This window comes from Rhea pennata, chromosome 19 (assembly GCF_028389875.1).
Source record: "Rhea pennata isolate bPtePen1 chromosome 19, bPtePen1.pri, whole genome shotgun sequence".
NCBI lineage: Eukaryota > Metazoa > Chordata > Aves > Rheiformes > Rheidae > Rhea > Rhea pennata.
The window spans coordinates 1,250,623-1,265,533 of NC_084681.1; the positions used below are offsets into that span (position 1 = coordinate 1,250,623).

Here is a 14,911-nt window from a genome sequence, read left to right on the forward strand (position 1 = left end):
ATCTCTGCCTGCCCTGGTGGAGCGAAAGAGCTCGTGCTTGTTTTCTTTTACTCTGTGCTCAGGTTTAGGAGCTATCTCAGCAGCTGCTGTGATGGAGCTCGGGAGAACTTTTAATTATTGGCTGATTATTATGGCACTGTACGAGCAGATAAATCTTTGCTGTAGCACGAAGAAGTGGAGTACACTTTGGCAGGGGAGAGAGACAGGAAGCACTTTCTATTGACTCTTCTACCTCTCTCTAATTCAGCAGAACTATGTCATGGAGACCTCGTGCTTTGCATTAGTTTCATTTTTGGCAGCTGAATAAAGCCATACCAATCCCAGAGAGCTGAGTGGTATTACCCAGGGAATTTAGTGCAGTGGAACAAAGCAAAGCCCTTTCAACCTTTAGCTGCCAGGTTTTTTGTCTGTATTTTTTTTAAAAAAAACTTTGCCCAGGCAGCATGTGGAAGGCAAACAACTTGCGGGTGGTGCTGATGGAGCAAAATTTGAGGGAGAATATTTGCTTTCACTACCAAATTCTGCTGAATACTGGCTTTGCTGTACTGTCCTGCAAATCTGGTTTCACCTTGCCAGCCCAAGGAAGCTATTACAGAAACACGTATGGGCATTTCTTCCCTCACCTCTCTGTGAGGTGGAAGCATGGGGCAACATCTGCCTACATTGAAGTTTTTATTTTTAGTGAAGTTTTTATTTGTTGCAAGGTGGCGAAAGATATCAGCTCAAAGGCTATGTGACTAAATGCTTTTTTTTTTTTTTCCCTCGGCTACGATGGGACCCTGCGTGTGGTTTCTGGTGCTGTCGTGGTACAGCCACCCCTTCCCTAGCATTGCAACATCTGCCTAGTGAGAACAGTTGCAGCATTTTGCTTGGGTGCAAGAAGCTCTTGCTTGTTGAGCATGTTATGTAATATAAACACACTTATCTGCCAGGATCTTTTTCTCACCAGTTGGCAGCTTTTTAGTTTCCCCTGTGTTGGGTACCTTTGTACGTCAGTTTTAGGGTAATCTTCTCTGCCCACCATGGGAGCAAAAATAAGGCCTGAAAAACTTCATCTCTGTAGCTCAGGGGCCTTTCTGATGTTCCTGCTCTGTGGTTGCGTTTCCCCCAGCAGCTCTGAACAACATCTAAAAACATTCGTTTTAGCAAGCTTCTTAAATTTCACAAATTTGGCCAGTGCAGAGTCACTCCCTGTCCCCTCTTGGTCTGGTTAGTCGGATCCTCTCTGCAGTGCTTTCTGTGTTTCCTTGGTGCTCTGAAGAGGCGGTGGCCAGCTGCGGGCAGGCCGGGGGATGCTCGCGCCGGCTGCGGCGGGGTCTGCGGTGGGAACCTCGAGCATGTTGCAGGACGGCCGTGGCAGTCCCGCTTCTGGTCCCCTCCTGTTTCAGGAGGACACGTCTAACTTCAGAAGAGGGCTCGCCTGGTCCACGGCTGAACTCGCTGTGGCTGTGCAAAACATGTTTGGTCCCCTGAGCTTTTGTCCTACAGGTGATACTTTCTATCTGTATATCCTATTTGGTTACTTGTTCTCCAAGTTTTATACTTTTCCCCAGGAAGATATGTTTACGTAGGCAATGCTGCAAAAATTGTGTGTGTGTGTGTGTATATTTATATAAACACATGCACTGCACTTTACCTAGCAAACTATTTAAAATCGCTTCCCCACAGAAATTCTGGCAATATTTCTTCTGCATAAACATTATTCAGCCTCAGATTGCTTGGGCTGAGCCGCTGAGCGCGGCGGGGTTTAGTACGCGCTGGCTCTGCCAGCAGTGCTGGAGTTTCTTGGCTAGTGGATGAGGGAAGAAGATGGGACCAACCTGTGACGGACAAACCCCGGGGAGCTTTGCTGCCAACGTGGTCGTTGAGCTTCGCGGGCTCCTTCAGCAACAGCAGCAACTTTGGGAAGCAGCATGGGTATATTTTGTGAGAAGTTAAAGGTGAAGTGGGAAAGGCAGTGATCCTCTTCAGCGTTAACTAACATCTCTGTAATTGTCTCCTATGATTGCAGAAAACGACTCATTACGTGGCCTGTTGCTACAGGTTAATTCTCTCCTTTCAGGCTGAGCAGTTCACTGAGCCGCTCCGCTCGGTGCCGCCCCAAAGGCGCTTTCACCTGCACCGTGGAAGGAGGCCGGGAACCGTGACCCAGCGCCTCGGTGGCAGCGACCTTCCCCGCCACCCTGGCACTGGTGTTGGCCCTCGGGGCTTGGGAGTCGTCTGCCCTTCGCAGGGCCGTGCTTGAGGCTGCAGGACCCACTTGGAAGCAGCCTCTGCGGCCGCGGTGAGGGCGGAGGATGTTGTGGTTGAGGCATCGCAGCCTGATCTGGGCTTGGATTAATGCACCGATCGCCAGCCAGGAGAGGAGTGGTTATCTCCTCGCTGGGCTTGCCACCGTCCCCGCCGCTCTCCTGGGGAGCGATGGAGCGGGGCTGGACGTTAGCTCGGAGGATTAAAAAATTCCCAAGCTGACAAGTAGCAGCAAGGAGGTGGTGACCCCCTGGGAAGCATGCTGGCCTCCGAGCCCGAGCGTCCCACAACGGTTACCGCTCTGGGAACTAACGAACCACCGCCTTGGACTGGGAGAAGGCAGCAGCTCCGCGACTGCTGTTGATGAGTCTCGGCACACACGCGCCTGCAGAAGCAAATTAAACTGTCGTACTCAAAAGACCAGGCAGCAGGAACCAGGGATAAAATTGCCTCAGGCAGAAAATGAGCTTTATAGTGTTCGGCCAGCCTCAAATGAGGTGACAGATGCTTAATCAGCTTATTCGACATAAGTGTCTGTCTGTCGTCTTCCCCGCGCTTGCAGAAGGGGCAGCCACGAGTGGGGCACTGAGGCCCTTTCTGCCCTGTGGGAGGGCTCGGGCAGCCCTGCGGGGCGCTGGGGCTGTCGACCTAATGTCCTGCCGGTCCCCTCGGCTGTGGTGGGCGAGCGGCCGTCCCGGAGAGGGAGGTGGGATGTGGTTCATGGTCCTGAGCTCCAGCTCTGCAGCCCGAGTTGGGTTTGGAGACCAGATCTGCAGCAAGGCTGGAGATTGTTATCTGTTCCGCAGCTCAGCTGGGGAATTAGTGTCTGGTTTTTGAGGATGCTATGGTTACCGGGAGATTGAATAACTTTGCATGGCAGGGCAGGAGGGAGGGATTCGGTAGCTGCCGTGACAAACTTGCAAAGACCTGTTGGTATTTGTGATCTGATTATTCCTTCCCAGCCCCCAATGTCCTACATTAATAAGGACCTGAAAGCAAAGGAGGAAGAGCAGTACAGAAAATGCTTCCTGTATATTGGTGTTTTTTGACACCTTCATTTCTGTGTTTTTAGGCAGCTGAAAAGTGACACCAGGTGTTTGGAGAGCAAGGTGCGATTTCTTGCACACAGCTTTATCCGAGGCTGGCACAGGCTCAGGAGGAAGGAGGTGTTCGTAGTCTAGCTCGTTGTTCTGTCTTCAGCACCTCAGTGATTATTTCAAGTACCAGTTTTCAGACCTTTCCTCTTCTCTGATAGATCAGGGTAATATTGGCTCTGCTAGGCCATGGATGTTGTATGTAACCAGCTTCTATCGTCCAGGGTTTGTGTCAACTTTGGAGTTGGTCTGAGGGCTGTTGGCTGCTGCCTCAGAACAGCCTGGTAGCAGAACACAGTTCCTTTGCTTCCTTTGTTTGCTTGAATTGGGTATTTTTGCTGTATCTGATGAAACTTTGTTTGGGTCATTCATTTCTCTTGCACTGAAGTTCCTGGAAGAGGGTCTGGAGCCCAGCTCTGGTGCTGACTCACCCGGATCTCGCATGCTGGGCCACTGCAGAGCTCTGTTATTTCAGCTGAATTCCTCTGTTCAGCTGGTTGCATCTTGTGCGCTCCCACACACTTGTAAGAAAGTGTGAGCCTTCGAGGAAGGCAAGTGCTGCAGACAGCAGGTATGTGGAGAAGTGCTCTAGGGCCGTTGTTTGCTCAGGAGCCTGATGTTCTGGACATGGCCGGGCTCTGCTCTGGCCAAGGTGAGCCCAGGCACGCCGCGTTGGAAGTAGTGCACGTGTGGTGCTGGGAATGCCACTTTGTTGTTGAAAGACAATAATCCATAATCTACTCTTACAAGCATTTCCAGGTGTTGCTGTCTGCAGTGCCTTTGTGTTGCTGTGTTGTGCAGTGAGAACTAGAGCAAATCAATGGTATTAAATTGTTTTCTTGGTTAAAATTAGAATTAAGTGGAGCTGATGCTTTGTTTTTTGCTCAAGATGAGGTGGAGGAAAGATATGCCGTGGAATATCTTGGCCGGTGTGTGTTCATGCTCCCATATGGTGAGGGGCAGCATGGACTAGGGTTTCCAGGACCTGCCCTGGGCAGGGCTTGGAGTGTAAGCAGTCTGTTGCATTAAGCTAACATCCTTACTATTTTCAACAACTTCATGTTGTGTGTTTGTCTTAGTGCTAGGAGTGACCCTGGCTACTTCTGCACTGTTCTGATCTCTTACCAGCCTGTGATTTTAATACACTTTGAGTTAATTTTTCCAAAATGAAAAAATCTGTTCTTCTAGGCCAGCATGGTCTTATGATTTTTGAAGATAGCTTGTAAGATGTGGCTATACTTAAAACAAGGCTTCTCAATGCAAGACCAGCATCCTCTTGCAGACATCAGGAAGCTTAGATTATGTTGTTGCCAGAAAGGAGTGTGGGAGGGTTTTTTTCTGCTCTGTTGCACTTATGGCTATCGTGAGTTGGCTGTTCAGTGTGCCTGCCCAAGCTGAGCGCCGAGATGCCCTCTCTGCAGGGAGCCCCCGGCTGCTCGCTGTCTTGCTGATGCCTGATGTCCTTATTCTTTTGTTTCCTTCAGACAATCATGGAGCAGTTCAATCCCAGCCTCAGGAATTTCATTTCTATGGGGAAGACCTACGAAAAAGCCTTAGCAAGTAAGTGAAACTGCACTGCTGATGCATTTATTATTTAAACATGGGAAGCAGCAAGCCCTGTGAAGGTAGCTGGGTGCAACAGGGCAGCACTGCAACACTGAAAACTAGCTTGGGATGCTTTCTTTCCTCGGGGGAGTGAGGGGAGGAAACTTTGGAGACAGTTCTTGAACCTCAGCTCATTGGATCATATTGCTACAACGCGCAGGGCACAAGGCCTGGCTGGGGTCTCTTGCTGGAGGAGCCACAGGGCAAACTTCCTGGAGAACACTACAGAAGGGATTTGAGCATTAAAATGTTGGCTGGCAGCTGGGTGATAAATGTATTTCCAATCAACAAATTTTCTCTATCTTTAAATATTTAAAGATGTTCAGAATTAATATTTTATTTCCATTTAAAGGAGTGCTTTTTAAATGTTCAGAGTGCCCAGAACAATGCATTGGAGGAGAAAAATCCTAAAAGTTTTAGAGACAGCTCTTGATTTGGAATATAGGATCCTTTTGGGAGCCATGAGAGAAATGTAGATTTAACTGAATAAAAGTAAACTGAATTGATGAAAATTAAAACTGGACTATTTTAACTTGAGTTCCCATTCTGCTTGGGCCCTATTTAGCTTGATCATTTTGCATGTTTTAAGGCAGGCTTCATCTGACTGTGGAGTTCTCAGAGGCCTCTGCTCCCTTCAGAAAATTGCATTGCACATGTCTCTCGGATTTTATTTTTTTAATTGGTTCAGTGAAAATGCCTTTAAGGGAAGAAGCTGTCATAATCTTAAGCCAGTGGAAAAAAAAATACTTGATCTCCTGTTAAATAATGGTGTTTGAAATATGACCTTTAGGAAGAATCTGTGTGTTCTTGTTTCATGCCTGGAGCAAATTTTATTTCCACAAGTCAAACGAGGTTCCTAAATGTTTTCATGAAGCATCTTTTAAGATGCAGTCTTCTGCCTTTCTTGGGTACGGATGTTTCCCCTGTGCCAGCACATTTGTTTCCTGCTGGTTCTCAGTATTGTTCTTCAGCGGATTTTAATGGGTCAGCTTCCACGAGACGGGAAGTGCATCCATCTGAATCCGCTGCGCAGGGACAGCTCTCCTGGGGTCTGGCACTTCATAAACCCGTATCTGCAGCAGTGTTTTCCAGCTATGTTAAATGATGCTAATGAACCCGGGGCTCGTGAGTTGGGTGCTCTTTGGCTTCTTGATTTCCCTGCTCAGTCTCCTGCCTGCTGCGGGCAGCAGCAAAACATTGAGTTTTCCTTGGGGAGGAGAAACAGTTTTGAACGAGAGGAAAGATTGCATTTGGGACTGAGGTTTTTATTCTAAGATGTTATACTGATAATGCAGCTTTTAATGACCTAGATGGTGGAGCCTGTTTATAATGTGCCCATTTCATCTGAGTTTGGAGTTACGTATGTTGTTACTTCGCTATTTGTTGTTGTAAAGCAGCATGATGGTTTCACTTCTGTTTTTCTCACATCCCTCCTCTTGAATGCATGTTGGAGCCCCAGATCTTCCTGTAATTTTTAAAATTGTTTTTTTGGCCATCCTTTATTTCGGCTTGTGGAGGCATCTAAAGGAAGAGTCTTGATCAGTAAATCATGCTGGAAGAGACTTCAGCCCATAATTTGCTGTTAAGCAAAAACTGTACAACATGTTCTCATGATTAGAGGAAACCCCCTGCTTATCTGATTAAAGTGAAGTGTGGAGCTGGAATGTCAACAAACAAGACTGAACTATAATGAAAATCTCTGATATTTAATTATTTCACAGTGATTTTTTTTTTAAAGCAGTGTTAGCCTGTTTGGTTATACTGGAATGAAAATGACCCAGGCTTTCATTTTACCTTTTTTTCTCCTAAATAACTCTAATCTTGTTGCTTTAGCCTTCCCCTCTTTTAGTGTTCTTTTTTCACTAATTTTGCTTGTTTTCTCTAGTCCCTCCCAGTAGGGTTAAGCCCTTTGAAGTAAGAACCTTTGTTTTGTACAGTGTCTAACATTCAGATTCAGTGCTATAGAAGTTTTAATAGTCAAAGAATGTAACCCACATTTTTTTGATGCTTTTAGGTATGACATATGCAGCAAAAGGATACTTTGATGCTCTGGTTAAAATGGGAGAATTGGCCAGTGAAAGCCAAGGATCTAAAGAATTAGGTAAGTCACCAAGTTACTGCTAAATGGAGTTACAGGTCAGAACAGGCTCTGAGCCACAGGAATGAAACTGTTTCTTTTTTGCTGTAGGTGTGAGTAACAAGCTAAATAAGGAGCTGATCCTACCTGATATAAGTGGTAGTGGAAGTATCTTTATATTTACTGTGATGTAGCGCTTGTAAAAGGAGAAAAGCCTGCTGCCCGTAGTCTGAGGGCTTTGAGGCACTGGGGTGATGTTCGCAGGAGGAGGTCAACCAGAAGGTGCTTTACTGGCCTTTTTTTTTTTTCTTTTTCTTTTTTTTCTTTTTTTTTTCCTTGCTTTACAAATGAGAAATGCGCTCGCTTCTGGTTTGGAAGCTGGGGCCACCTTGGCTGCCTCACTGGGTTTTGGCCCCTGAAGGAGAACAGGATGCAGCAGGCGAGAGGAAGAGGCTCGGGGCTGGCGCGGGTCGGGCGCGCGGAGGTGGCGTTTGCGCTGGCAGCGGTGCCGGGCGGTGCTTAGCGGGTTGTGCGCGGTGGGAGCTGCGTTTGCGGGCTGGGCCCCGCCGAGCCCGGCGGAGCTGCTGCCGAACCGGCTGCACGTCGGCTGCTGTTCGCAGTACGCTGCAGCTGGTGACTTGTGCTTGTGCAGCGGACTGGAGTTAGTACAGAGGCGTCGCGAGTGCTGATGCTCTGACTCCCTCCCCTTTCTTTTATTTATTCTTCAAGTAAATCATTCAGGGAACTGCTTTTTCCAGCTTTTCCAGCAGATGACATATTTCATGTGTCGTCCCCCCCCCCACACACACACCCCCCGAACTCCCTCGTTCCCATTACTGTGGGCAAACGTTGCTCTGTGTGTAGCTCTTCTCCCAGACTCTCCTCCAGGGATGCTCTGTGGCCTCTTGCTAAGAGTCCAGCCGACTTGGGTGTTTGTGTTGATCTAGCTTCTGGAATTGGAGGTAAGCTCCTCCTCCTCTTCCTCCCAGTTCACTTGCTGGTCTTGCTTGCTAGATTGCTGTACCAGGAAATGGCAAATAATACTCTAACGGGATCTTTGAAGCAATCAATTTATGAAGAAGAGTTTGAGCTGGAATGATTCTTGAAGGCTTATAAAGCAATCCCTAAGTAACTTTCTTCTGTGGGGACAGCTTTTTTGTTTTTGCAATATGCTGTTCAATATCAGACTTTAACTTACTCTGAACCTTAGACTGATGCCAATCAGTAATTTGAATTCTCATGGGGGAGGATCAAGTATCTACAGAAATCTGTTTTATCACTTGATTTAAAGCTGCCTGTGGTAATCTGTTTCTGTTTACTCAGTGAAACAGCCCTACCTAAGCCGTGCACGTAGCAAGCAAAACTGAAGGCTGTGCCGATGTTACCGTTCAAAGGATCCCCTTCTGCTCGGGAGGCTTTTGCTGCCTCTTCAGGGGTGAAAGTCGAAGCAGCTCTGCTGTCCTGCGGGAAGTGGAAGCTGGGGAAAGCCTCGTTAGCGGCACTGCAGCCGTTAGAGCGAGAGCGCGGGGAATGCACGTCCTTCCCGCTGCCTGAGCCCACAGCGGCAGCGCGAGCGAACGCCCGGGACCTGGCGTGTCTTCTGGTGGTCAAACTTCCTAGCCTAAGAAAGGTTTGAAAGTAGGTTTGTTGGTATGGTCCTAGCAATCTCCCAACACTTATTTGGTATGTGGCTTGAATATCTTTAGGTTAGTCTAAAATTATTCCATATTACTGCATCTTCCGTTCTTAGTGTGAGGCTGTGTGGCTAGCACTTACAGAGAAAGATACCTGGCCGATTTTGTTCGGTCTAGGTGTATAATAAATGGCTGCTCTTCAGACTTCTTGCTTTCTTGATCTTGCTGATATTTACTATGGCAGCTACTCAGTAGAATCATGCGGAAGAAAATGAAGATTAAAATTCTGGCTGAAATTTAACTAGCTGTTACCAGTTCCAGTAAACCTCCTCCTGGCTTGACATGAACTGGAGCTTCGCAGAGCTCGGTAGAAGGAACGCGTTAGATCTGGGTCCCTGCACTGCCTCCGTGCTCACTGGTACAGCTTTTCCTGGGGAAACCTTTAACTTATCAGTTACCGAGATTGCTGATAGCACAGGAAACGAGCGCTAGGGTCTGGGCTTTCTGCTCTTCCGTCTGGATTATTTCATCCCGTGCTAGAAGCTTCAGCAAACAGCGATGTTTGTAGTTTGCATTAATGTTGTAGGCCTAAGCTGATCCCTCTGTGTGTATGCAGATGACTTCCTCCTTTAACAACAGGAAAAGGAAAGCCGTTCTGAGATGCAAGGCAGTGACTCCTGGATGTTCTTGCTGGGACCAACAGCTGCTGGCTGAATTCCCCTTCTAGCATCCAAGAAAAAGAATCCCAGGGATTTTTTTTTCCTCCTTAACCCTTTCTCTTCTGAATGCAGGTCATCTTGTAATGCTCCTTCTGGGAGAAAAGATGTCAAAAGTGTGGAGGGGAAAATGTAAATTCTGTTTCTGTGAGATAATCACTGTGGGAAAAGGCCCCCGGTTCGTGTCTGCGCGGCAGCGTCTGCTGCTCGTGCAGAGCTGGTTTTTACCCGCGGCTCACGGGCTGCTCTCGGCACAGCCCGTTGCACAGAGCTCGGAGCAGGTACGTGACACCTCAGGGAGCTGGGCAAATAGCGTTTACCTTGAAGGAGTTGGCCTGCACTGGGAGCGCTCTTGCGGCTCTTTATCAGCTCTCAAAACTGGCCAGTTTGATTTCCAGCGTGTTGTCCTCTCTTCAGTATTACTTATAACTCTAAGGAGATTGTTCTCTGATTAAGTTGAGCGCTGGAAAACTGCCCATCTGCAATGTCCTTAGTTCTGTGCAAATGTGCTGAATGTCCCATGGACTGGGACTTGCTGGCTTTTTTAATAGAAATTCCTTTGGTTGCAGCAGTGCGTTATGTTTAATCTGCTGAAAACACTTATCAGCCTTCCTAATGCCTGCCAGACAGCTACCTCCAAGCTCAGTTCTCTGGTCAGCAGCTGCTTAGCACTTTACATTGTTTGTAAATTCTCCATCAGATTTTAGCAACTGTGTGTAGACAGGATAATCTCATGTAGTAACAGAAAACAATAATAAAGTACTTGAGCTCTAATCGGCTCTGGCTTGAGTTTTGGGGTGGAAGCATCTGGCTGGGGCGTACCTGTGGGAGCCCCATTGCAGAGGTTCACAAGACTCAGTCTCTTGCTTTTCTTGACTAAAGTGATGTCCTGCCTGGGTGCAAGGTGTAGCTTTCAGTTGGCCTTGCATGACAGCTTTGCCCAATGCGATTGCCTGTAGTTCAGATCCTCTTTATGCTTTTTATGACCTGGGAAAACCCTGAACTGTTTTGTAGCTTCTATTTTTATTTTCAAACTTCTGGAAACACTACAGAGTTGGTTTGTGCATTGCCAGTTTTTAAATGCTGTGGCGGGGGCATTTGATCCGGACCAGGGAGATTTTTCCCGCTCGCCTCGCAGGCGCTTGCGCTGAACAGCTACAGAGCGCTCTGCTCCCCAGAGGTCCGCGCTGCTTGGTGACCCAGTTGCAGGCAGTGTTTGCATTTAGTTGAGATCCACGTAACCCTGCAGGAACAGAGACCATTTCCGAGCGGTGCATTGAGGGTGTTGGCTTCTTGATAAATTAATAAATGCTGAAGCAGATTCCTTAGTGAAGTATCACACAAGACGGCCCAAGCCCGCGGTGATACCGTTGACGTTGTGGTGTAAGGTGTGTCTGATAGCCGTCAGCGCGCTGGGCAGCGTTGTGGCAGGGAGTTGCCTTTTTACACCAAGCAACGCTCTCCCTGGAGAGCAACGAGCTGCCTGGAGGGCCAAGACTTGGCCCCGTTCGTGCTCTGGTCTGAGGCAGGAGTAATGAAGCATGGCAAGCGGTTCCCACCGTGGGAAACATGGCTATGTGCTGCCCTAGGAGCAGGCTAAGCCTCTTGACAGCTGAGCACTTGAGCTTCTTGGGCTGGATTTTATATCTTGAGGATGTAAAATTGGTTAACAAGTAACTGAGTTCCTATCACCTGGGGAAACTGTTTCTGCTTCCTACTTGTCTGACTGCAGTCTATCACGGTGCTGGACATCTGTATTCTGCCTTGCTTCTCGTCAGCCTGCAAGTTAATTCAGGCATTGGCCCTCCTTCTCCGAGGAGCTCGGGGCCCTCAGCGGTGCCATGCGAGTAGCAGAGCAGCAGCAGCACAGCTCTGCAGCAGGGTAATGCCTGTCCTCCAGCTCCCAATGTCATATGGGAAGGTGGAGAGATGTCCTGGTTATTGAGGATCTCTTCTGGGAGCAGGTTGCTGTGCGAGGCTAGGAAGCAAAGAGAATGTAGGTGGCTTGAGACTAGGTCAGCAGTGGAAGTGAAGACTGCTTGTCTTGGCATTCCTGGGAATTGAATCCCTCTGAAGGGATGGCATTAAAGGCTTTTTTCTGCCTTGTTCTTCTGTCCTGGCTGCTTTCCAGTTTCTGTTACTTGGACAGCAGATGAGACCTATGCCCACAGTTCAAGCTCTCCTTTGAGAGTGATTCCATATACTGTTCTTCAGATCTTCATAGTGGTTACTGAGGTGTGTGGTTTTTTTAAACACCAGCTTCTCAACTTCCCAAAAGCCTAAATGCATGTCTGGTCACTGAAGAGGTGCTCTGTGCTTGCTCTGGGAGCTCTTTGTAGAAGACTTCTGAGGAACTTGAGTCTAATTCACATAAGCGCTTGGGTGGCTTTGGCCCTTATGTAGTCCACCTGCCAGTAGAACTTAGGTGCTGAAGTCACTTAGATGCTGCTCAGTGTTTTTTATGTCCCTTTGGGTGCCAGTTTAAAATTAGGTCATGGCAAAGGCATAGGAAGGCTTTTTCTTTTAGAGGGAAGCACTTGCCTGGTAAGGAGAGTCAGAGGCAATTTTCTTCCTGGCTCAGAGTGCCCTGGCACACTGCGCATGCGACCAGACTCTGCTGGGGAGTGAACAGCACGAGCAGAGAACTCCTTTGGAGCTGGATTTTTGTTTTGGGGTCTCTTTCCAAGGTGGTCCTGGTTCAGATGACGCTTCTGACTGAAGCATAATGCTATGAAAGAAGAAATACAGTAATTAGTTTAGCAGAGGCTTGTTCTGCTTTACAGTGAAAAACTAAGTTTCTTCCTGATACATAATTTGCCTGATGAAATCATAACTTGTGTTATCTTTGAGCTGCTCTCATCTGCTATGGAGCTGTCTAGTGTCAGTGGAGGACACTGATCTCAAGCATTTTAAACAATTGCTATAAAGATTTTAAAATGTTAATTAGGTTCTGGATGGATGTGTGATAAACATTTCTGTAGCAAGTGTGCGCCCTGCTTGGCATTCACTGTGTGCTGAGAAAGGTGTCTGGAGCCTGAGCTGGAGCGTAGAGCTTGGCCCAGCTCCATGATAATGTGTGAAAACCAGAATGCTACCAGACCGCGTCCTCGTGGGTCTGCTAACGTGGCTGTGCCTGGCTAGGAGCAGCCCAGCCTGGGTGCCTGTTGTGATGGAAAAGGTCACGCAGGCTCCAGTGTTTGAAAGAGCAAGTTCAGTTTTTTTCTTTGCAGAGCTCCAATCTGACCTGATTTTTGTTGGTGGCTTGGGCATGGTTTGAAGGCTTCATTATGCTGCACTGAATCCTCTGGGGAGATTTATTAATCTCTTAATTGGATTTGCAGTTGTTTCAGGTAAAGCTTCCTACAGCAATGGAGATGCAGATATAGATCCTGTGAATGTCAGAGGTTATTGTAACAGTGAAGTACTTAATATGGGAAAGATAGGAAAGAGCTCTGCGTGCGGGAGTGAGCTGGTAGTAATCATGATGCTAGATGTGCGCTCAGGCACATCTAGCTGAATTCCAGGAAATATTTCCCAGTGATCACTGAAAGTGTCCCTGCAGAGAGGGCCATTAGCTTGTGGAATAGCCCTCCTAGAGAAGCAGTAGTAATCTTGCTGCTTGATCCTTTTAAAATTGGACTTAATGATGCATTTAATAGATTGTAGGTAGCAACTTTGCACTGGCAGAAGAATGGACATTTTGGACCAGTATTACTTTCATCAGTGATTCTGTCAAAAGGCCTAATTTGTTAAGGAAATTATTCCAGAAGTTCAGGAATAGGCTTCCAGGGTTATTCTTAGTCAAAAACTTCAGGTTGGTGAAACTGCTTTTTGAAAATGGAGCTTGTAGTTAGAATAAGGAAGGAGCGTGTCTTTGCTGTAGCAGCCTTTGTCCTGAACCTGCTTAAAGCGTGTTTGAAATGTAGGGCTCCTTAAGTTGCAGTCTTAGAGCAGCGATTTCGGCTCACGCTGTAACGGAGGCACAGATGCAATGTCGACCCTGGGGATGTGCAGGGAGCCGGGCTCTCGGAGCCTCTCTGCTGGGTGCTGGCTCCGTGGTGGCACTTTTTGGGTTTGTGTTTTTCCTTTGTGTGTAAGGAGACTCCCGAAGGGAGTTTTTTTTTTTTTTTTTTTTTTAGCCCTTCAGAGGCAGATAGCCAAGAGAAAAGCATGTGGACTCTGCTTCTGGGTGGCCACGTCCCAGCGAGATGGGCACGTGGAGACAGGCTGGTCTTGAGGGCCGTTTTCTCCGGTGAGAGGGTGAAGGGCAGCTCGCTCCAGCACAGCAGGACTGTGAAGGCACACGTGGGCTGCTTTGCCCTCGCCATCATGTGTGGGCTGGCAGGTTGCTTTCAAGCTGAGAACACAGAGGCAACCAGGCACCAGTTGCCTGCTGCCAAGTCCCTGCTTGCAGAGCTTTTGACTGTCCGAAATGCAAAAGCCATCGGACACCTCTGCTGCTGTTCAAAGCATCTGCCACTTGCAAACCTCCTGGCACTAGTGTAGCTGGGCTTAACCTTAGCGTGAAGGAATCTGAAGGAAATGGGCTGGTTAAACCAAAGGTGCAGGAATAAACGAAGACCTTTTAAGAGCTAATGTCTGCCTCAAAGGGCTGCTCCTCCTGTCTGTGTTGCCTTTCCACTGTCCTTAAGCTTTCTGGTTAGGAACTGGTGTTCTGTTATGAGTAGATTTGTTTTCACAAGCCTGTACTGGGGAAAGTGGCATGTTGTTAAGTGAGCATCTGCTAAGAGCAGTATCTAGCTGTAGTTTCTAACACTTAGCAATAGGTGTTTAATGTTTCGGTCTCACCTTCAATAGGAAAATCTTTAAGGAGGTTGCCTACCAGTTAGAGCTCCCAAGCGTGTCTTACTGAACCCGAGTCTGAGCTAAACTCCTGCAGGGCTGCTCTAGCGCTTTGCAAGGGAAGAGTGGCCACATCCAAACTAACAAATGAACTGCACTCATGAGCTGGTTTCTGCACTCCCATCAGCAATGTTGATGAGCTTGGCAAATTTTAGAAAGGGGCACATCTTCCTCTGCCCAGAAAAGAGGGACAGAAAGCAAGCATGTAGGTGGTGTTTTAAGTCTTCTGAGCATCTGTTGTTGTAAGAGATGAGAGAATTCAAAGAGTATGCATGAAAATGCTCTGGGAGGAAGAGAATGAGCAGGCGTGATTGCAGCCAGGCTCTGTGTGGAAGGGAGAATCGGAGGAACCAGCACAAGCCAGAGATGAACAGTGCCAGAAAGGGCTGGTTTGTGTGTGTGGTTGCATAGCTGGTCCCCTCCTTGCCTGCTGGCTCGTTTGACCTTTTCAGTGCTATTGTTTGGCCAGATATTTCAATACTCCCTGTGCATGCTGCGAGTGTGTGCATGTGTGCACAGAGGCCTGCAGGTTACTGGTGCTTAGAAAGACAGCTGGCTTGCAAAGCGTCCCTGAGGATTTGCTCGCTGGAGCACACTGCCCTTGAAATGTCAGGGGAGGGCGAGGACTTGGTTTCTGCCCGTCAACCTGCCCTTTGCAGCCACGTCGTGGAG

General features: G+C 47.8%; 1 protein-coding gene across 1 annotated transcript in view; it reads left to right on the forward strand.

Annotated features, from left to right (window-relative positions):
* The window catches only part of BAIAP2 (BAR/IMD domain containing adaptor protein 2), a 54,881-nt gene that overhangs the window by 6,710 nt on the left and 33,260 nt on the right, over nt 1-14,911 (forward strand). Inside the window, 2 exon segments of the mRNA XM_062591585.1 lie at nt 4,829-4,904; nt 6,964-7,050. Coding sequence (XP_062447569.1) covers nt 4,829-4,904; nt 6,964-7,050 — 163 coding nt within the window.